General features: G+C 42.2%; 1 protein-coding gene across 1 annotated transcript in view; it reads left to right on the top strand.

The window, feature by feature from the left end:
- The first annotated feature begins 7,933 nt into the window (after positions 1-7,933).
- Positions 7,934-24,545, top strand: part of shroom3 (shroom family member 3) — a 436,842-nt gene continuing 420,230 nt past the window's right edge. The window contains exon 1 of the mRNA XM_072253064.1: positions 7,934-8,880. Coding sequence (XP_072109165.1) covers positions 8,731-8,880 — 150 coding nt within the window. The 5' untranslated portion in view covers positions 7,934-8,730. The remainder of the gene's footprint in view (positions 8,881-24,545) is intronic.

Genomic DNA, 24,545 nt, shown 5'->3' with positions numbered 1-24,545 from the left:
GATGGAGCTAGTCATCTCTTCCAGTGTCAATGGCAGGTCAAGACGCTTCTGTTTGCTAATGTCTAACACCTCCAGGATAGAGGACAGGAAGTTCTGGGAGCCTTTCTGTCATACAGACCTGCATGGGAGGATCCACAAATTCTCAGTACATCTGTGACGATGTTACTGAGGCATACTCTCCTTAAAGGCTGTAGATCACAGAGCTCTCCCTGTGAATCTTTTGGAAAAAGAAGCATGAGCACGTCTCATCCTGCTCCACAAAGTGGATTCCGGATCAGAAGCTGACCTTATAGGATTCAGAGGCAAAGAGCGCAGCTTGCCGGCTCTTCATCTCTTGCAGCTCCTCTTCAACATCTAACCACTTAACTGCAGAAGGAGAAGTTGCTGCAATTCTGTGTGAAGTTGGAACAGTTCTCTCTAAATCTATCTTGCTTTTTGAACACATTTGAGACTGAAGAACTTCTAGCTGTTCTCTTAGCTTGCTTCTCACCAGTGCTTGGGGGCGGGGGGGGGTTGTCAAAGATGTGTTCACAGTTCTCCAACCTGTATAATCCCTCCTTAGTTCTTCAATTTTCTCTGGGCTCAGCATCTGGTAGTCAACTTTCACATCCCCTTGCCTGCCTTCTGATCCTCCTGTGGGAGGCAGTGGCCAGAGATGAAGACAGGTGTGACGTCAGTGGATCTGACTGTGACTGCCTTCGACGTAAAGAGGAAATCCATCCAGGACAGTACAAAGCTGCCTGTTCTGGTCCAAGTGTGTTGCAGCTGTGCTGTGCCTGCAGGGGTGCTGAAGACATTGCACAACCTTGTACCTTTCTCCATTTCCATCAGGAGTCTGGAGCGGCTGTCCAGTCTCTTGTTAGCACTGCAAGGTTATCCATCCACATTAATAATGCAGTTCAAATCACCAGCAAGAATGACTGGTAGTGATGTTGGCAGCAGTGGTGGGGGGAGGCATAAAGTATATGTTGATTAGCTGGAGTGGAGTGTACCAAATATTAAAGCCATCTATCAGATCACTGGCTTCTATTTTCCAGAGAAAAGAGTCCCCACTTGCAAATAACTGCTAGTTTTAACCTGACATGATCCCCCTAAATCTTTATAGCACATTTTCCTGAATGTCTCGATCATTTTTATAAAAATGGGACTAAAACTGATCTCAATAAACTGAATGTGGTGACACGCACAAAATGCTGGAGGAACTCAGCAGGCCAAGCAGCACCTATGGAAACCCTGCTGGAGGGTTTCGGCCCGAAATGTCGACTGTACCTTTTTCTATAGATGCTGCCTGGACTGCTGAGTTCCTCCAGCATTTTGAGTGTGTTACTCAGATTTCCAGCATCTGCAGATTTTCTCTTGTTTGTGACATCTTTGGTGAGACGATCATTTATTGCCAACCTCTAATAGCCTCCAATAGGGAAAGTGATGGTGAGCTGCCTTCCTGCTCTTAATCTTTTATGGGTATGTCATTCCAGAACTTGGACCAACAACAATGGAATGTTGATATATTTCCAATCAGGGAAGAATGTGATTTGTGGAAGAACTTTCTGCCCTTCCCTTCAATTCCTCGGATTTAGATGAGCTTTTAGAGTAGTTTTGGTGAACGGCAGCAGTGCAATTTGGTTACTGGTACACACCGGGGCTACACTGTGCCAGTGATGGAATGCGTGTTTAAGTTATTGGACTGGGTGTCACTCAAGTGGACTGCACTGTTGTAGGTGATATGAACTACTTGTGCGATCGTGGAGCTACATTTATTTAAACAAGTGGAAGGTATTCTATCACACTACATGTGTACCTTGCTTTCGGGAGAAAGGCTTTGAGAAGCTAGATGTGGAATAACTCCCTCCCCACTGATCTCCCTCCTGGCACTTATCCGTGTAAGCGGAACAAGTGCTACACATGCCCTTACACTTCCTCCCTTACCACCATTCAGGGCCCCAAACAGTCCTTCCAGGTGAGGCAACACTTCACCTGTGAGTCGACTGGGGTGATATACTGCGTCCGGTGCTCCCGATGTGGCCTTTTATATATTGGCGAGACCCGACACAGACTGGGAGACCGCTTTGCTGAACATCTACGCTCTGTCCGCCAGAGAAAGCAGGATCTCCCAGTGGCCACACATTTTAATTCCACATCCCATTCCCATTCTGACATGTCCATCCACGGCCTCCTCTACTGTAAAGATGAAGCCACACTCAGGTTGGAGGAACAACACCTTATATTCCGTCTGGGTAGCCTCCAACCTGATGGCACGAACATCGACTTCTCTAACTTCCGCTAGGCCCCACCTCCCCCTCGTACCCCATCTGTTACTTATTTTTATACACACATTCTTTCTCTCACTCTCCTTTTTCTCCCTCTGTCCCTCTGAATATACCTCTTGCCCGTCCTCTGGGTCCCCCCCCCCGTCTTTCTTCCTGGACCTCCTGTCCCATGATCCTCTCGTATCCCCTATTGCCAATCACCTGTCCAGCTCTTGGCTCCATCCCTCCCCCTCCTGTCCTCTCCTATCATTTTGGATCTCCCCCTCCCCCTCCAACTTTCAAATCCCTTACTCACTCTTCCTTCAGTTAGTCCTGACAAAGGGTCTCGGCCTGAAACGTCGACTGCACCTCTTCCTAGAGATGCTGCCTGGCCTGCTGCGTTCACCAGCAACTTTGATGTGTGTTGTGGAATAACTTACAACTTGTCTTTAGAACTCAGCTAGATTGGTTACTAGTGGTGCTACTGAGACACTCTAGGTGGTAGCCTTTGGTGTCCTCTTGCAGAGTACATATTGTGTCCTTGATACTCTCAGTTCTTCTTTCATGTGTTGCACAACATGGAAAAGGAAAGATGGTAGGTGACAATCAGTAGCAAGTTTTCTCACATTTGGCCTGACACCAAGAGACTTCACAGATTCTGGACTCAATACAACTCCTGGGAATGCGCCCTCCCAATTCCATATAACTTTACTGCTGTATTAGGAGTGTGTGTCCTCTGAGTGGGACAACATCTACCCAGGAATCATTACTTGGAGTTAATCATCAAAATCAGAAGTAGTCAATAACCTATAAAAGTTGCTGGTGAATGCAGCAGGCCAGGCAGCATCAATAGGAAGAGGTGCAGTCGACGTTTCAGGCCGAGACCCTTCGTCAGGACTAACTGAAGGAAGAGTTAGTAAGAGATTTGAAAGTGGGAGGGGGAGGGGGAGATCCAAAATGATAGGAGAAGACAGGAGGGGGAGGGATGGAGCCAAGAGCTGGACAGGTGATTGGCAAAAGGGATATGAGAGGATCATGGGACAGGAGGCCCAGGAAGAAAGACGGGGGGGGGGGGGGGGGGGGGGGGGGGGGCCAGAGGATGGGCAAGGGGTATATTCAGAGGGACAGAGGGAGAAAAAGGAGAGTGAGAGTGGTTCTTTTTTTTTATTTAGGTATTTTTGGTTTCAATTTTTAAGAGCACTGTTGAGGTAAACCGTAGTTCCCTTTATCCTGAAGTAGATACATTTGCTGGCTATATGTAGTATGCCAAGGTCATCAACAGAGAAACTTACTCAAAGTATTTCAGCAACTGGTTTTATTGATGTTTCAAATTTATTTGTGCCAATGCATTTTTGAATATTTTGAGAGCTGAAATTTCCAATTCCCTTTTTAATGATGATAACCATTAAGTTGGCCATTTATGGTTTTGAATGCAATTGATGAGCACTCCTCAACCATCTTCAGCATAAAATGCTGAATGTGTGGTTTATCCTTTCCTCCTCCTTAGATTCTTACCATTTTCAGCCATTTGTTGTCAAGAAACAATCGAGACCTTTGGACATATAAAGGCTATGGGACCAGCCTGCATCTTGGCTGTGGTACTGAAGGCCTGTACTCTAGAACTAATCGCAGCTCAAGCTAAAAGTTTGCAGTTCAGTTACATGACTTTCATCTACCCAGCAATGTAGAACATTGCCAAGGCATTTCACGTCCACAAAAAAAAGCAAATCCGAGCCATCTAATTATTGCCCATCTTCTTAATTGCCAGCAAAGTGAAGGAAGTCTTGTGAATGCTCTTTCAAATAATAACTTTGGATTTCACTAGGATCAACCAGTCTTGGCACAAACAATTATCAAAAGATCTGAGTTTCAGAGGTGAAGTGAGAGCCTCAACTCTGAGGCAGCTTCGACCATTTGAAGCACCAAGGAAGAATGGTAAAAATGAAGTCAATAGGAATCAATGGAAAAAAAATTATCTCCAGTCAAACCTCACTCAAAGGAAGATGCTGGCTAATCAGGATATCTTGACAAGATTTCCTCAACGCAGTGTCTGAGGCCCAAACATTGTTAGCTGCTTCTTCCATGACTTTCTCTCCATAATTAAGGTGTTAGTGCTAATGTTAACTGATGATTGCACATTGTTCAATGTCATTCACAGCTCCTCAGTAAATGAAGCAGTCTGTGACTGCCTGCTGCTCCATACAATTTTCACGGCCTGATAAATCACAATTAACATACATACATTACAATTACCAGGCTATGGCTAGCTCCAACAATAGTATTTCTGATTCTGTCAACTCATGTCTTTTGACAAGGTCCCACACAGGAGATTAGTGTGCAAACTTAAAGCACACGGTATTGGGGGTATGGTATTGATGTGGATAGAGAATTGGTTGGCAGACAGGAAGCAAAGAGTGGGAATAAACGGGACCTTTTCAGAATGGCAGGCAGTGACTAGTGGGGTACCGCAAGGCTCAGTGCTGGGACCCCAGTTGTTTACAATATATATTAATGACTTAGATGAGGGAATTAAATGCAGCATCTCCAAGTTTGCGGATGACACGAAGCTGGGCGGCAGTGTTAGCTGTGAGGAGGATGCAGGGTGACTCGGATAGGTTAGGTGAGTGGGCAAATTCCTGGCAGATGCAATTTAATGTGGATAAATGTGAGGTTATCCACTTTGGTGGCAAAAACAAGAAAACAGTTTATTATTTGAATGGTGGCCGATTAGGAAAAGGGGAGGTGCAATGAGACCTGGGTGTCATTATACACCAGTCATTGAAAGTGGGCATGCAGGTACAGCAGGTGGTGAAAAAGGCAAATGGTATGCTGGCATTCATAGCAAGAGGATTCGAGTACAGGAGCAGGGAGGTACTACTGCAGTTGTACAAGGCCTTGGTGAGACCACACCTGGAGTATTGTGTGCAGTTTTGGTCCCCTAATCTGAGGAAAGACATCCTTGCCATAGAGGGAGTACAAAGAAGGTTCACCAGATTGATTCCTGGGATGGCAGGACTTTCATATGATGAAGGACTGGATCGACTAGGCTTATATTCGTTGGAATTTAGAAGATTGAGGGGGGATCTTAGTGAAACATATAAAATCTTAAAAGGATTGGACAGGCTAGATGCAGGAAGATTGTTCCCGATGTTGGGGAAGTCCAGAACGAGGGGTCACAGTTCGAGGATAAAGGGGAAGCCTTTTAGGACCGAGATTAGGAAAAACTTCTTCACACAGAGAGTGGTGAATCTATGGAATTCTCTGCCACAGAACACAGTTGAGGCCAGTTTATTGGCTATATTTAAGAGGGAGTTAGATATGGCCCTTGTGGCTAAGGGGATCAGGGGGTATGGAGGGAAGGCTGGTACAGGGTTCTGAGTTGGATGATCAGCCATGATCATACTGAATGGCGGTGCTGGCTTGAAGGGCTGAATGGACCTGCATTCTATTTTCTATGCTGCACCTATTCTATCCTGCACCTATTTTCTATGTTTCTATGTTTCTTTCTTGATGTAATGTACCAAGCTAATGTGTTATCAAGCTCCTAAGTATAAACAATAAATATTATATATACAGTATAACAAACAAGAGAAAAATCAGCAGATACCGGAAATCCAAGCAACACACACAAAATGCTGTAGGAACTCAGCAGACCAGGCAGCATTGATGGAAGAAGAGTACAGTCGATGTTTCAGGCCGAGACCCTTCAGCAGAACTACACACACACATGCACACATAAAAATACTTTATAAAGTGTATAGTATACACACTATTTCTTGCATTGCCAAGACTGTATACTTGAAACCACAGTAAGCAAAGCAGCTCTGAATTGTTTTAGTGCTTATTTCTCACCAACTATCAGTGACAAAAATCACTGCTGCTTTTTGAACACAAGCACACACAACTGACACGATTTTAAAACTTTTCAGTAAATCTCCTGCCCAATTAGCAGCATAGTATCCCAAATAAACAAAGGGAACCCCAGCTATTTTCTTGATTAACTTTTGTTCTTTAAGAGTTGGGCTAAATAATTGGACAAGTGGCTGACCCAATTAAAAGGAATCCACTGTATGTGTTAATTATTGGGTCACCAGTTTATGTGTTCATACATATTCTCTTTCTTACACACAAAACTATTTTGGTGCAAGGAGGTGTTGGTCCAACTATTTCATTTACCTGACTGATGTACAAAATAACTCAGTATAGCTTTCTAAAATCATCTTAGTACTTTGAATAGTTATTTACAGGTGGAGGGGTGATACCTTTTAAAATGATTTGGTTCCAAGGAAATATGAGATAATGTGTCTTCGTGACTATTGCCCAGTGGCTCTGATATTCATAATCATTAAATGCTTTGAGAGGCCGGTAATAGGCTGGTATGGAGAGGTGAAAGGTCAGACTGGGGAACAGAATAGGTTCCACAATGCACCCTGATTTTGTCTGTCAAGAAAGATTTTAAACTTAAATCCATGCAATCAAATTTTAGCAGAAACTTTACAACAAATTTCAATCACTTTTCAGACTTAATTGCTTCCACGCAGATTCCATCACATGGTTTCTGATGAGGATCCAACTAAAATTCCCAGGTAATAGTTGAGATTCTTAATTATTTGTCAGGTTTAGCATCTTTGCTCAACATTACAACTAAAATTACTTATTGTTCTTCTTCAGGGAACAGAGCTCAGCAGATCAGGAAAAAATAGCTTCCCCTCCAGGGACTCTGTCTACACTCCTGGCTGTCTCGGTAAATCCATCAACATAATCAAAGACCCCACCTAACCCCAGACATTCTCTCTCCTCTCCCCTCCATTGAGCAGAAGGTACAAAGGCCTGAAAGCACACAATCACGCTCAAGGCCAGCTTCTATTCCACTGTTATTGAAAAGCTTCCTAGCGCGATAAAACAGACTTTTGATCATACAATCTACCTCGTTATGATCTTGCACTTTATTGTCTATCTGCACTGCACTTTCCCTGTAACTGTTGCACTTTGTTCTGCAATCCGTTATTGTTTCACCTCGCACTACTTCAATGCGTTGTTGTAACGAATTGATCTGTAATCAACGGTTATGCAAAACATTTTTTTCGGCGTACCATATGAAAATAATAAGCCAATTTACCAATACAAGGAAGCAGACAATATACCAAACGGGAGAACATCTGTAGATGCCGTAAATCCAAGGCAACACAGATAAAATGCTGGAGGAACTCAGCAGTCCAGCCAGCATCTATGGAAAAGAGCAAACAGTCGACGTTTCGGGCTGAGACCCTTATTCAGGACCAATAACTCATTTACCTGTACACAAATATTTAAGGAAAATGTGTTTATATTTTGCAAGTAAGTCCAGCACTTTTTTAGTGCAATGTATAAAGTTACTGTTGTTAATTGATCAACATTGCTCAATGAAAAATGCACTCAGTTTACTTGTTAACAACAGGAATTCTGCAGATGCTGGAAATTCAAGCAACACACATCAAACGTCTGAAACGTCGACTGTACCTCTTCCTGCAGATGCTGCCTGGCCTGCTGTGTTCACCAGCAACTTTGATGTGTGTTGCAGTTTACTTGTTGTAGTCTGCCCTCACCTGATTTCCCCTTGGGTTTTTGCTTTTGATTGACAGAGCCCCCCACCCCTGGTCGGTGAGCGAGGGGAGGCGGGACAGAGCCTAGAGCGCAGGCGGCGGTATGTGTCCGCACTCGGTGGCCGGTGGGTTGCTGCAGCCGGTTGAGGAAGTGTAGGAGGGCGCTGTCGCTGAGGAGAGACGCGCCCGGCCCGGCCGGGGAAGGAGGGAAGGGAGAGGCGCTGTTGGCAAGATGCAGTCCGGGGGCAGCCGGAGGGGGAGGCGCTGCGCTGCGGCAAAGGAGTGAAGGGATGCACCGCCAGCCCCAACTCCCCAGTCACAGGGCGAACTTGCAGCGACTGCGGCCGTCCTCCACGCCAACCTTTTAATCAGTGAAATCTTGGTGGAGCTGAGGAGGGCGGCGGGAAGAAAAGGCGCAGGTGACCACCCCACGCCCCTGCCCCATTTTATTTGACAGGAGCGGTGACAGGGACGCGTCTTCTACCTCCAGCTCCATTGTCGTTACCAATGTTAATCGGGTAGAGGCAAATCAGAGAGGCAGTCATGAGTGAAAAGTTTATGTAGACCCGTCCCGGCAGCTGCTGGTTCCCTCCGCTCCGTCCTATTTCCTTGATAAAACCCACGTTTTTTTTATTTCAAAAGAAGTACTCGGCGCATTAACTTTAACCAAGCAGGTAAAGAGAAGATATTGTGGAAATGTGTGCGAGCATCCTGGAATTTGCCAACGTGATGCCGTTGAAGTGGCCAAGGAATGGTTTTGACTGAAGCCCACACTCTGGCTGGAACAGGGGTCTTGACAAACCGCCCGGATCGAGGTTTGATATCACGCACCGGCAGATTTTACTAAGAACAGCAACTGCATTTCCCTGATTGTTACCTGAGTCGACAAAGTGAAGGGAAGAATGCAGCCCAGCGTGTACAGGGCGAGAGCCGAGAAGCAGAAGGGAAGGCTCGGTTGTCTGAATGTGGAAGTGTTTCTGCGGGGAGGCGCACCATGGGGATTCACGTTGAAAGGTGGCCTTGAACACGGGGAGCCGCTGATCATTTCGAAGGTAAGGCCATTAGCACATTTGCGGAAAGAGAAATGCACATCCCACGCTCTTGTGATCCCTCTTCCTGTGTATTTTCATTCACTTGAAAGATGTTTAATGCACGGCGATCTGCACTCATTCTTTAATTCGTTCGTCGTAGGGGTGAAATATAAATTTCAAACATCTTGACTTTCAGAGTTGGGTTAGTTTAAGTGTTCGGTGTGCTTTATTGGCGGGGGTTACGTCTGTGTCTGGGAAGGGGGCAAAATGAATGAGATTGGTTATCCTCGCTAGAGCGCGTCTTTCCTTCGGAATAAAGAGCAAGGAAGGGAGATGGAATTTCTGTGCTGTATTAAGGAGTAGAAGGAATCCGGTTTCCACAACAACCCTCTCGTTTAATGGCAAACACGCCGCGTGCGTGCGTGTGTGTGTGTGTGTGTGTCGCCAGTGGGAGCTGCATCACTTGGTTGCACTCGCATACCAGCACATTGTGGCTCCCGAACCTCTGCCCAGGTCAGGTGACGAAAAGGCAGAAATAAACGGCATCATTTTCAATACCTTGTATTGATGAATAGTAGCATTTGGCCGACTATATTGTAAAATTCATTGAACAGTGGTCGTCTGAATAGGTTATTTCATCGATCGTGAATACTAGCAGTTTAATGAGACATGCGACACTTTCACGATTTCCTTATTTGTCCTCGTCTTTTGAGTGTTGTCCATGTAGATGCAGAGCTAAGTTTCTGATTGAGAGGGGAAAGCTATTCGGGTACTTGTCAATCCTGATTGCTTTAGTATCTCAGTCACAACTGTGCAAACAGATCTCTTACTCACTTGAGGCTACTTTCTGTAATGTGAGCAAGATGGACTGACAGACAGCAATGTGATCAGTTTGCTTTCAGTTTTATACACCCAACAGTAAAACTGAAAATTATAATTTCGCTGTCACATTGTGCTGTGAAGTAACTTTGTTTCCAAGTATGAATTGGGCTAGAAACTAGATAAATTTTATTCCCTTGAAAAGGTGTGCCTAGCCATGTTGGAGATGGCCTCTGTGCATTTGGAATAATGACTAGTGGACTTTTTTTCTGTCCATTAATAACAGTGGAGTTATATTGGCAAGCCAAGACTACAGTCACTATTTTCCATTCCATCTGACCCCAACTTCCCTTCTTTCAATCCCACCCACCCAAACCCTCCACTTCCTACCGGTGACTGAACATCTGTACAATAGGCACTACCTGGCTAATACCCAAAATATACCCACTTGAATAGCAAAGAATGGACCTTCAACATTCAGAAAGGGAGGAATGGGAAGAAATAGTATCAGAACTTTGGTAAGGAGAAAGGCTGAAGGTGATGGTAATAAGTTTGGGGCAAGAACCTGCAGTTTGGCATTTGACCTGACTTGATGTTTCTGTCAATACTTATTAGGTTCAGTGCAGTGACGTTTTTAAATATAGAACTATTTGTCAGGAAATTGTGCTCCCTTTAAATCCCTTTATTAGGCTGCGATAATTAGTGTTTGGGGCTCATTGCTCATGACTGCTTGTTTTAGGGGATGAACTATTTCTGGCACAACCACACTGGAAACAAACTAAATGTAATGAACTTTTGGCTTTATAATTTCCATGAAAGTTGTCATAAAGAAGCTGTTCTTTACTTCTTCTTTGGAAAGCTTGGCTGGTCTCCCAACTGGACATGACATCATCTAATGTTGCCTTGATATAAATGATTTGCAATGTTGCCTCTATGATGTAAGAAAACTCGCGTATGTTTATGTCAATCATGGATGTAAACAGTTCATCTTAAAATCTGAGAGGGAAAATGTGATCAAAGTACAGTCCAAAGTAGCAACTATGACAGTGCAAAGTGGAAGCCTGAGCTTGTTAAATTGTCAAATTCTCTTTCATTATTGTTGTGCACAGCTAAGGCTGAGGTGACTTGTGAATCTGCTGATCACTTGCCAATAGATTTCTGTTGTTTGGATCCTCATCTTTAAAGGCGTTGTTCATTATCCACATATTAGTATCTTACTAATATGTGGAATGATGTAAACTCGGATAGAGTAGTTGCTGGAACCAATAGTAGAGGGAAGTGACTTAAAGAGAAGAAAAGAGAGACTGGCCATTACAATCAGTTTTGACCATTGAAAATGTATGTGCAGGGGCGGGTGGTTGTTGAGTACTGGAGAAAGTTGTGTATTTCAAGTTTGACAATTGTGTTTCCTTTGAGTACAGTAAATTAAAGTTTAAAGATTTGGATACACTAACTTGTGTAGAATTATAGAAACTTGAGTCAAGTTGTGAAGTCAAAATGTCAAGTAACATTTTCTAAAGAAATATTGTTTTAACCCCTCACCATTAAGCAGCATTATCCAGTTCTTTTCTCTTCCCTTTGATTTATTTCAACATAAACATCTACTTTGATCTTAAGCTCAAAATCACTGGTGTTACAGTTCATTATCAGGGTCTTGTACAGTGGCTTCGGTGCTCCTGACTTTGGCAGAAAAAAAGCCACCAAAAGTTTCCATTTCTTTTTTTTTACAGTGCATTATCACTGATGGAAAATTCGGTGATGACAAGAAGACATCCTGTTGTCTTGTAGTCCTGCTGTGGTGAAATTGTTTTTTTGCTGCAGCATTGAAAGGTGACCCACAATGAAAGAAGAGAAAACTTGGAGCCAAAATAGAACAGCTTAAGGATATCAGCTGGTTAAGCACCTACTGTGGAGCCTAAAGGATGGTTGGCATTTCTTGACCTGAAATGTTGACTGTCCCTTTTGCCTCCACATATGTTTCTTGGGCAGCTGAGTTCTACCAGCAGATTTTTAAATTCTGCTCCAGATTCCAGCAACTGCTGCCTTTTGTGATGTTTAAAAAAAGACACATTTATGTCAGAGTTTTAAGGCCACTACTATTGAAGTGTAGCCAAGGAAATGTGAGAGCCAATTTGTTCAGAGCAAGCTCCCACAACAGCCAAGCCATTGTGACCAGATGTTCTCTTTCCAGTGTTAATTAAGGCTATTATTGGCCAGGTGTTATTTATTATTAACATCTGTACTGAGATACAATGAAAATCTTTTGTGTGCCGTCGAAGCAGATCATGCCATAGCAACACACACAAGATGGTGGAGGAACTCAGCAGCTTAGACAGCATCTACGGAAACGAATAAACAGTCAATCTTTTGGGCTAAGATTCTTCATTAGGACTGAAAAGGAAAGGGAAAGATGCCAGATTAAAAAGATGGGTGCGGGGGTGGAGAGAAGGAGGCTTGCTGGAAGGTGATAGGTGAAACCAGGTGGGAAGGAAAGGTCAAGGGCTGGAGAAGAAGGAATCTGATGGGAGAGGAGAGTGGACCATGGGAGAAAAGAAAGGAGGAGGGGATCAAGGGGGAAGTAATAGGCAGGTGAGATAAGGTAAAAGACGAGTGAGGAATAGAAGAGGGAAGGGGAGGGGAAAAAATTACCGGAATGAGAAATCAATATTCATGCCATCATGTTGGAGGCAACCCCGACAGAATATAAGGTGTTGCTCCTGTACCCTGAGGGTGGCTTCATCTGCAGACATACATAGTCATGCCATACATAAATGCATTGACGTACAAAAAGAAAAGGGAAAGCAGAAGGTCATCTCTCCTACAGAGGAAGTGCAGTGCAAGTGAACAAATAAAGTGCAAGGAACATGACGATGTAGATTGGGAGATCAAGAATTCATCCTTTAGCTTATGAGAGGCCTGTTCAAGAGTCTAATGAAGGTGGGATAGAAGCTGTCGTTGAGTCTGTGATACATGCTTTCTTCTGTCTGAAAACTGGGGGAAAGTTCCAGTTCTCTCAAAAATCATGCAATGGGATTTTTGAGAATCGATGGGGCATCAGTTTGATGTGTTTATAACAGTAGCTGAATTACTTCAATGGATCCAAAAGCATTTTGTCTTAAATGAAAGAGACATGAAATATACAGGATAAATGCAAATTATTCCTTTCTTTCCTTGCTTTGGGGTATAGTGGATCACAGTGCGTAAAGCAACGTTGTATTTTATATTCAAAGATTAGAATTGAAAAGCTCTGGAATGAACAACACGGAGCCAAAAAGAGTTTGTCTCCCTTTAGTGAGCTCGTTTAAATCTGACCCCAACACAGTCTTGATAATAATGACATACACATTTACAACTTTAGAATGTTGTCTGAAGTTAGTCATTCATGACAATGAGCACATATTTTATTTGCCCCGTGAAAAACTTTTCTTAAAATCAGTAAAGAAAGTGCAGGTGGCTTCCATGCAAAATGATTTCAAATGCCCATGTTTAAGAAGCAACCTCACAGAAGCTGGGAAATGAACATGCGGAACGTAGCTGGAATTCTGGCTGTGGTCCAGGATAGGCAAAGAAATGCCAAGAAAGCGTGTAGTGTAGACAGCCTGGTTTGTTTAAACTGTAAAAAGGGAATCATTTTAAAGAAATCCCAGTCAGCCAGCTTTATTTTAAGCTCTTGTATGGAAAAAATGTTTTGAAAGTAATCTATTTAATTAGATTGCTTTCGGGAATTAGAAATAGGAAACATTGCACGAACGCATTCAAGTATTGGCATGGTTCGAAGCTGCTTTGTGGTTCAGATTTGTGCTATAACTAATGTGGGATGCTTGTTAATCAATTTGTATTTTTATTAAAACTCATATTTCACATTATACAAGTAGTGATTTTTTCCCCCCAGGTAAGGTAGCCATGTTCAAAACCTTTTTAGAAATGCTGGATAAAGTACAAACCAACAACAAGCCACACAATTAAAGCCTTTATTTGTACAGATTATAAATATGGAATTACATCTTTTTGTATCGATGTCCTCAGTGAGCTTATTCTGATGTTGGAGGCTCATAATCAAACTGAACATAATGAATTAAGTTCCAAATAAAGATTGTTCAGACTCCAAATCATGGTTACTGTTGTTCACCATGACTTTTACTTACAAACATTTTAGGTAGATGGTTGCGCTTGCTGCAATACAAGTAGTTTTTAATTTAAATTGGTCACAGTTTCACACTTTGCATCAAGCATTGTCAAGTATACAACAAATCAGAATTATACAGGGTATAGAACATAAAGGCCAGCCAAGTTCATAGTCCACTGGACATTTCTGCCCCCATCTTTCCTCATTTAAGTATATCAGTGTTAAATTCGTAATCCCTTCCCACCTGTATGATTGCTCAACTGCCTCTTACTGTTTCTGTACTGTTTGCTTCAGCCATTCCCTATGTAGTGATTCTGACATTTTGACCACTGTTTAGCTTCAGAATTACCTGTTGGCTCACTTAACGACTCTGTCATGATGTGTTCTTGTTTCTCACATGAGAACATTATTTCTGAATCTACTCTATTAAAATCTTCCCTACTTTTAAGGGAGCTTTATTAGGTCACCCCTTTGCTGCCTTCACTCAAGAGAAAATAAACCATCTGTCGCAGAGTCAAATATATTGACTTGTTCTGAGTTGCATGGGAATAATTTTGTAATGGAAAGTAGCCCTGTGGCCTTGAGGGAATTGAATTCTCTTGACTCCTGGAAAGATGGTTGAATGTATGTATAAGATAAATATTAATGCACAGATTTCTTGTATAATGACTATAATTCAGATGAGCTGAGCAGAACATCTTACTGATATTGCCATTATGCCGTGTAACTGACTTCAGTATGAGGAAATTCTGCATTTTATTCACTGAATAATGTCTTGCATTCTAGAAATTTCATGAAGATGCAGCTACACTCTAATGAAAGGTCGGGTTAAAATTTCATAATCTACAGTGTTTTCTGATTTGCTAAAGGAATTGCTGGTATTAGGCCCTGCTGGTGTAGCTGGTAGGGTGCTTGAAAGCTTTGCCGACAAACTGGCTGAAATGCTCAAGGCCATCTTCAACCTCTCGCTGTTGTGGTCTGAGGTTCCCACCTGCTTCAAAAGAGTAGCAATCATTCTGAGGCCCAAGGAGATTAGGGTAAACTGCCTTGATGTCTATCACTCAATAGCCCTCACATCTACCATAATGAAGTGCTTTGAAAGGTTGGTTATTTATAGCTACAATTAACATCTGCCTTAGCAAGGACCTGGACCCGCTGCGATTCGCCTACTGCTACAATAGGTCTACAGCGGACAAATTCTCACAGGCTCTCTACTCTGCTTTGGGGCACCTAGAGAACTCTGAGGTATATGTTATTGATTAATTACAGCTCAGCATTCAACTCCATTATTCTCTCAGTATTAATAACAAAGCTTCAAAGCCCAGGCCTCTGTGACCCTTCTGTAACTGGCTCCTTGACTTCTTCATCAGGAGACCACAGTCAGTCAGGAGTGGTCATAACATCTCCTTGCTGGCAATCAATGCAGTTGCACCTCAAGGATCTATTCTCTCTATATTCATGATTGTGTAGTCAAGCACAGCTCAGATAGTTCATTGATGACACCAGCATTGTTGGTAGAATTTCAGGTGATAATGAGGCAGCTTACAGGAGTGAGATAGGTGAGTTGTCACAGGCACAACGTTGTACTCATCGTTAGCAAGACCAAAGAACTGATTGTAGACTTCAGGATGGGGAAGTGAGGAGAACATACACCAATCCTCATTAAGGGATGAGCAACTTTGAGTTCCCGAAGGAGGAGGTACAGGAGCTTGACACACATTCAATGATTTAGAAACAGTGTCTTCTCCTATGCCATCAGATTTCTGAATGGCCCATGAACACTACCTCATTATTCCTTTTCTCTTTTACACTGTATATTAATTTATAGATTTTTTTTGTCTTTGCACTGTACTACTGCAAAACAACAAAGTTCACATGTCAGTGATAGTAAAGATGATTTAGGTCCAAACTTGTACTTTATGTCAAACCTAACTTTAAACTGATTAAAAATAAAACTGAAATGCTGTCATCACAAGGCAGGTACATTTCAAAGAGAGAGGATTCTTGATCAGATTTCTGCCATTTGGCATCTATTTTAAATTTCAGCTAGTTATCAGGCGGGTTTGTGTATGAAATGCAAGTGATTCAGAGATCTGGATCACAACTTAATTATCTTGGTTCTTAATCTTATATTTGTCTACCTCTGTACCTCTTCCATTCTTTTAGAACCTCTCTAATAACTAATTGAATGAGATTGTGTTTTGATGTCAGTTCCGATCTTTATTATGCACTTGAGGAGCTAGCTATGTTAAGAATGATTAGCTTAATGGGAAGATTTCCTCTAGCTCTGTATTTGTGTCCTAGTGAATTTGTTATCATAGCAGCACAAGAACAGGAGACAGCCATTCAATGCCTTGATCCGTTGAGGAATTCAGTAAGATCATATCTGATCTGTAGTTTAAAACCAACCCCTTGCCTTGGATCTGTATTCTATTGTATTCTCGGTTTGCAAATTTCTGTTGAACGTGTATTGAAATAACTCACCACATTTTTGCAGGATTTCTTTGATTAATCCAGTCTGTGCGGGTTGGGGGGCAGGGAGCAATATTGAAACTTCTAAGTTTGCTATTTACCAGTGAAAATATTTCTTTCCTATCCACCCTATTAATTTCTTTCAAAACGTGAAGAGCTCAGTGAAATGGACCCTTCCTTTAACCCAAGGATCTACTCTCAGTCCCTCCTCACTATTTAACTATTGTTGCTCCAGTAGCATTCTGGTGAATCTGTACTGCATTCTTCCATAGGTACGTTTGAGGTTTGGTACTAGAGCCAGTTATTCAGCTGAAGCCAGTGGTTCCATGGACAACCGCTGTCAATGTCCTCCCCGGTGGTCTGCTTGTCTCTGATTTCTGCACTTGCGTATTGAAACGTGGAAGTTGTAGATGAACCTGTATGTTTGCTGTTGTTGCTAGGCTTGTCACTGAGATGCTTAACTTTATGCCAGCGATGTCTGATATAGGTAGCGCAAAACCATTTGGAGTCACCCACCTTGTTTAAAAAGGTAAGTGGCTTGATTACTAATTTCTATTAGTTTGATTTATCTTTAGGCGTACGTAGTATCTTGTTTTGTCATGTTAAGCATACCTGTGCTGTCTTTAAATGATTCTGATTACCTGAGAAGTGCTTATACACAAAGGCTTGTTGTCAGCAGGAACACATCAGCAGGAACAGTTTGAGGTTCTCTCTGGAAACAGTGTCTTGAGTTTCAGTGCTGAGGCGTAGATGTCCCACATGGCCTACTACATCTCCCTAGGCAACCTGGGCAGCCAGTCTTCCAGGCCATTTGTCTCCACTGACCCACAGAGGTAAGTATATTCGCAGGAAAGCAAAGGGTGTGGAGGATGGGTGGGTGAGGCTGCATGGGAGGAACATCACAGAGCTTTGCTTTCATTTAGCATTAAGTTTCCACTTAAGGACAAATTTTAAAAGGTAGCTGGACATGCCTGAAAATACGTATTGGGTAAAAGTGAAGCAAATTTCCATCATGGCAGGCGTGAAAATGCTCAAAATATTTAACAACAAAAACCACATGGTGAATTTTACAGTATCTCAGTATTCCTGTGAAAATTCTACCAGTGCAAAGGATTTTGCTGTTGGGAAAACATGGTAGATGTTTTAACGTAGAAATAATTAACATGGCATTGAGTATTTCCTGAATCTTAGTAATATTTTGGGCTTTTAGTCACCAGCTTCAAACCCAGTTTCTCATGTGATTTGTTAAGGAATAATACTGCTGAGTAATAGTTGTGATATTATCCTGCGCTAAAGGCATTGTTTAGGTGCAAGTTATAAATGGGATATGGGACCTTGTTTAATATGGTATCTGTAGCATAATGATGTGGTTTTCCAATGGAGTTCGCTTCAGAAAGAACAAATTAAATTGAAGAAGCGAGGGACTGAACCCAGCTTAAGGTTGGAAAGTTGACTTTGAGAATACAGAGAAAAAGGGGAAAGGGCATGCTGAGGAGTAGTCGTTAGTACCCATTGTAGAGATTTCAACAGCAGAGAGCAATGGGGAATATACTGGTTAGAAACTGGTTCAGAAATAGGATGGGGCAAGGTTATGAAAATAACTAATTAAACACAATGGTTCTGAAGTTGAAGTATCAGAGTCACCATAGCAGGCGATGGCACCATGTGTGTGACAAAATTTCAAATAATTGGCAAATGTAGACGAGCTTAGAATTTCGTTAAGGCCGTTTGCAAAGTGAAGGTTTTAGTAATTAGTGTGGATGAAGGAAGTTTTGAGGGTGAGGTGATATTGTGGAGCTGAGTTTTGTGGTTGAAACTCTATTGAGTCATGCAGTACACTAATTTATTGCACTAGTTTGGGGAGAATAAAGGGAGGGTAATACCTGTAACTGGGGTATGGACATGAATCTTTGTCAGGAGATGACAGAAATGTCTTTAGTTTTCCCACTATTTAGTTGGAGACTGATCTGGTTCTTCTATAACTTGGGGTCCAGCCTGTAGCTCTGATGATAAGATAGTCAAGGGAGGGGAAGAGTAAGAGTGGGGGAGGGATGTGGAAGGGAGAGGGGGAGGGAATAGAAAAGAATTGGCGTAGATGCTGCCCAATGCACATATGGGACTCTTTCCTACATTGTGAGAAAGGAGAATTCATCAGGTGTAGCAGAGCAAGATTGTAAAGACCTATGCAAATTTTGCAAGACAGTCATGATCATTTCAAATGGAAAAGAAAGTAAGATATTTAGTAATAGCTGCAGAGAGTCCAAGAAGATATCAATCTCTAACAGAGCTGTAGAGATGTATTTGCAGTGGAAAAATGGTCTGCAAGGAGATGTGGGAAAATGTTGATGGCTATTGCATTGGCAGTTTTAATATGGGAGAAAAATAGGTCCATTACGTGTGGACCTATTAACAGGTGATGGGTGGAGGGTTAGGGTTGCACTAATGGAGATGAGAATGGAAGATCTGGCGTTGGATGCTAATGGGAGTGATTGGTCAGCCAGGAGAGGCAACAATGTTGTTCTTGACTTCCAAGCAGGCACTAGAATAGAACAGGGAATTGCCTATGGTCGTTACAGTGGTGTGGATTTGTGAATATGGTAAGAAAGAAGTAAAGTACTTGGAAAGGGCAAAGATTTGAGGCAAAGTTAAGGTAAGATCTAAGAAGGTTGACAGTGGTACATTGTAACAATCAGGCAGCAATGTTAAAGGAAAAAAAGTAAATTTTATTCATCACTTGTATGTTATGCGTTGGTCACTCCAAAACAAACATTAATTGAAATAAAAGCAAGCATTAATTTTAACGAGATGCACTCGAATCACATGATAGCATCATGATATATGCATTTCACCTGTTTTTACATACAACCCGTGATGAATGATTTAAACAAACGATGCTAAATAAAAAAATATATTTACGGTATTACTCAAATACTACTGAATTATTAAATACACACACTTTCCTACTTAGCTGAACTCCAACTCAATATGGAAAGCATCACACATACAGTTATATATCTATATAGTAATTGTATTACATAGTATACAGGTTTCCCCTGCCATCCGAAGGTAGAGCGTTCCTATGAAACAGTTCGTAAGCCGAAATGTCGTAAAGCAAAGAAGCAATTACCATTTATTTATATGGGAAAATTTTGTGAGCGTTCGCAGACCCAAAAATAACCCACCAAATCATGCCAAATAACACATAAAACCTAAAATAACAGTAACATATAGTAAAAGCAGGAATAATATGATAAATACACAGCCTATATAAAGTAGAAATACTTTTCCACAATCATTACTGAACTGTTTTCCGTAGTGAAAATCTCACGCAGGCGCTGTCGGCAGAAAATCTCACGCAAGCGCTGTTGGCAAAAAAACGGCGCAAGCGCTCTCCAGGAACCTTTAGGCTATGAAGCTGTCAAATCATACCAAATAACATGTAAAAATACACAGCCGATATAAAGTAGAAATAATGTATGTACAGTGTAGTATAACTTACCAGAATCGGGACAGCTTGCCGAGCACACTGATGATGGTGTGTTAGACTAAGTCGTCGCAGGTTGGGTGGTGCAGTGGCCCCCACCCTCCAGGCCGCCGAATGAAACATTGCCGTGAAGCACCCAGGAATGCAGCGGTAGCTGTGAGGCACACAACACATCTTTAAGAAAAAAACCGAAATAAACATGCTAATTAATTAGGTGCCGCCGACACGTAATTGTCGGCCCAGATCAGAGGCGATGCAATCGGCAATGGCACTGATCTGGGCTGACAATTACGTGCCGGGCAGCACCTAATTAATTAGCATGTTTATTTCGGGTTTTTTCTTAAAGATGTGCTATGTGCCTCCCAGCTACTGTTGCATTGTCCGAGAATCGTTATCTGTCCGTGGCCTGAGGGTTGGGGTGATGGGACACTGGGGTGCCATCTCGTCATCTGTTTCCATTACAGCAGGCAGCTCATCTTCTCCTATGACTGCTCGCCTCGATGTCGAAGGTCGAGGTTCGTCGTCTGCTGTGGCTGATGTGGAAGGCTTGCTTGACTGCTGAGCCTCGCGCATTTTTCTGTCACATAGTTCTTTGTAAGGACTCAAACCATGCTGCAAATATCCCCTAAACCTACGTACCCTTTCAACATTAAAGTCGTACTTTATCACTACTCATTCAGTTTTGATTGTTATCCTTTCCTCTTCCAATTGCATCAGCTCTTCATCTGTCAGTTCTTGGTAATGGGATGCCAAAACCTCTTCAACATCATCTTTGTCAGCTTCCACAAGCCAAACTCGCTTTGTCCTTACTTCATTCACCACGATTGAAACGCTTAATTATGTCTAGTTTTACGCTGTGTAACACCCTTATGAGCTCTTTTAGGCTTTTACGACACCTTAGAACTCATCTCGCAAACGGCTGCTCACAGGCACGTGTTTAAGCAATGCCGGCAAGAATGCCGTTCCGAATCCGAGGAGAGCGGCTGCTCAGGGCGCGCGCTGCCTTTTATCGCGTGCTGCTTTTTCGTAATAGTGAAAACACCTTCTGAAAGCGAAAACAGGGTACTAATGTAGGTCTTTTGTAATAGTGAGGTTTCGAAAAGTGGGGGACACCTGTACTGTATATTTTTTCAGTATACTATATAGTACAACTACTATGTAGACGTTCACAGGCATAACAAATTATTAAATTTTCCCATTCAGGCCTTAAGATTTAATCACTGTGAGGCTATCTTACTCTTGTGGGATAATGTCTTTCCTGACAAGAGGGGTCACTCTGCTTGGCAGGTGAGACTTGTGGCTGTGAAACAATGTCAGGCTCTGGGGCTGCCTGCGTGGTGGTTGTTAGAGTTGGCTCTGAGACTGCAGCAAGTGGTGCTGACAGCTCTGGACGCTTTCTTCACCTTTTCTGTCCTCTCCTTTTCTGCTTGTCTTTTTCTCACCTTTTTTTTCTAGTTTCTGTGAGTATCTCTGTATTGGCTGATTTCTTGAGAAATCAGGCCCTGTTTATCCTCTTCCATTTCTATCATTTCCATAGCACTTATGTCATCTTTCTCTCTCTTTTTTACTTCTTTCTCAGATGTGCATCTTGATCTTGGGAAGATGCATTTAGTTCACTGGAGTATTTTCTTGTTAATCCTATTGCTCCCTTTACAGTCTGTTCTCACTTCTTAGTTTCCTCAACCGCAACATCAACTGACGAATCCTCTGTTTTCATATCTCCATTGACTGCTTCTTTTTGACCTTCCATTCATCCAGCCTGGCTTTGGTTTTTGCATCTACTTTGACAAGCAGCTTTTTGTCTCCCACTTGAAGTTCATGCAATAACCTTAATGCACGCAGAGTAGATTCTGGTTCTTTACACTCACAAAAACTGTATGCTTGCAACTTTCCTGAAGCTCCTCAAACTCTCTTCCAGTTTAAAACCAAGCCACATTTTGCAAGTAACTGCCTGATTAACATATCAGAAGCTTATTCAGATAAAACTGCTTTGATGGGAGCACTGCTTTTGTCATTTTCATTATTCCGCTGAGTAGTATGGTCCCTCCTTGGTCCAATATGCTTTCCAAACAGAGGCACAGAGATCAACACTAACACTTGTTTGTCCTCTGTTGGGCAATGTTTCATTCTGTACAGCATGGAGAAAGTTGTACATCCAGTGCCTGTCATAATTCGGTTTCAGTTGACTCCATTTCAGGGGATGTGGCATGCAGTTGATGGATAGATTTCCAGTTGAGTTGCAGTTGTTTCTGTCACTCAATCCCCACAATGCTGGCCCTCCTGTTTTTACCACATGCAAGTCCAATGTGGCTTGTTGGTTGTTGTATTTCGGTGTTACAAATGTCATTCCCACAGGAGTTATCTTTTCTCCAGTATGAGTAAGTTCTCAGTTGGATATCTACAGGCTTCAGTTCAGTATCATTGATATCCCGTTCAAACTCATTTTGTGGAATGACTGAAACAGCTGAGCCGATGTCTAATATTGTTTTAATTAATTTGCTGTTCGTTGCTTGTCTATTGTTAGTTTCCACACTGTAAATCTCAAGACTACTTAGTCCTATGTCACTCTCATCATTATCAGATTTTCCATCAACAACATGCAAATTAGTGCTTTGTTTGAAACTGCATCTTGAGTTTTCAGCTTTTTCTCTTCCCTGTGCAGTCCATTTTTTTCTTCTGCGCAACATGCTCTTTGAATGTGTCCTCCTTGTTGCATTTTCTGCAGGTTTTGCCTTTAAATCTGCATTAGTCTGGTGTATGTGAGCCCCTTCCACAGTGGTAACACAGTTTATTTACCCTGACTTATTTCTGTCTAGACATTGCAGTCTTGTTCATACTCACTTTCATTCCTGACTGCAACTCAATTATATCTCTGCTGGCTGTTTCCATTGACACAGCTATTTCAACTACTCTTTTAAATGTAAGTTGCGCTTCAGTTAGGAGATGGTTTTGGGTGCTTTCTCATCAGATTCCACAAACTAAATGATCTCTCAGTGCATCATTAAGTCTATCACTGACTGACAATGCTCAGGCAACTTCTTCAATTCAGCCATGTATGCTGAAATGGACTTAGCTTGTTTTTGATCCCACTTATGAAACCAAAAGTGTCAACAATGGTGTCAGTTCTAAATGTTCCTACACTACTTTCATGATATCAGCAAAGCTCATTCTGTCTGGTTTGGTTGAGCCAGTTAAACTTTGAAGCAAACTGTATGTGTTTAAGCCCTATGTACTCAGCAAAACTGGTGATGGTTTCTCACTGACTATTTCGTTTGCATTAAAATACTGCTCAATCCTTTCAGCATACATATTCCAGTTATCTGTTATGTAATCAAATGAGCCAATTTTTCAGATGTAGCGAACCATTTTTGCTCCTCAATTTTTAGGATTATTATCACCCAGTACTCACTGTTTATGAACTCGTGAATTGTTTCGTTTTCTGCTATTTTTTTTGTACTTGATTGTCTTTCTTTTGCAAAGAAAACATGTTGCTCTGAAGAAAAAAGTGCTGCGTTTTTTAAAAATGACCTGTACAAAAAGGACGGATTGCACTTGAATCCGAAGGAGACCAATTTCCTGGCAGGGAGGTTTGCTAAGGCTATTGGGGAGAGTTTAAACTCGAATTGCTGGGGACTAGGAAGTGAACTGAAGAGACGGAGGAAGGGGCTGTTGACTCACAAATTGAGAAAGCTTGGAGACAGGGAGGATAGGCAGGTGATAGAGAAGGGATGCACTCACACTGGTAGTTCAGGATGTGTCTATTTTAATACAAGAAGCATCATGAACAAAGCAGATGAGCTTAGAGCATGGATCAGTACTTGGAGCTATGATGTTACTTGGAGTGCCAGACTACAGATGTTTCAGAAAGGACAGGGAGGGAGGCAAAAGAGGTGGGGGAGTGGCACTGCTGAGCAGAGAGGGTGTCATGGCTCCAGAAAAGGAGTAAGTCATGGAGAGATTGTCTACTGAGTCTCTGTGGGTGGAAGTTAGAAACAGGAAGGGGTCAATAACTCTACTTGTTTTTTTTTATAGACCACCCAATAGTAACAGGGACATCAAGGAGCAGATAGGGAGACAGATTCTGGAAAGGTGTAATAATAACAGGGTTGTCGTGGTGGGAGATTTTAATTTCCCCAATATTGATTGGCATCTCCCTAGAGCAAGGGGTTTAGATGAGGTGGAGTTTGTTAGGTGTGTTCAGGAAGGTTTTCTGACTCAATATGTAGATAAGCCTAGAGGAGAGGCTGTACTTGATCTGGTATTGGGAAATGAACCTGGTCAGGTGTCAGATCTCTCAGTGGGAGAGCATTTTGAAGATGGTGATCACAATTCAATCTCCTTTACCATAGCATTGGGGAGGGATAGGAACAGACAAGTTAGGAAAGCGTTTGATTGGAGTAAGGGGAAATATGAAGCTCAGGCAGGAACTTGGAAGCATAAATTGGGAACAGATGTTTTCAGGGAAATGTATGACAGAAATGTGGCAAATGTTCTGCATAGGTATGTTCCAATCAGACAGGGAAAGGATGATAGGGTACAGGAACAGTGGTGTACTAAGGCTGTTGAAAATCTAATCAAGAAGAAAAGAAAAGCCTTCGAAAGGTTCAAAAAACTAGGTAATGATAGAGATCTAGAAGGTTATAAGGCTGGCAGGAAGGAGCTTAAGAATGAAATTAGGAGAACCAGAAGGGGCCATGAGAAGGCCTTCTGGTGAGCAGGATTAAGGAAAACCCCAAAGCATTCTACAAGTATGTGAAGGGCAAGAGGACAATACGTGAGAGAATA

Source organism: Mobula birostris, chromosome 3 (assembly GCF_030028105.1).
Source record: "Mobula birostris isolate sMobBir1 chromosome 3, sMobBir1.hap1, whole genome shotgun sequence".
NCBI classification, from domain to species: Eukaryota; Metazoa; Chordata; class Chondrichthyes; order Myliobatiformes; family Myliobatidae; genus Mobula; species Mobula birostris.
Note: the sequence above shows the minus strand (reverse complement) of the source record. Positions and strands in the feature narration are given on the sequence as shown.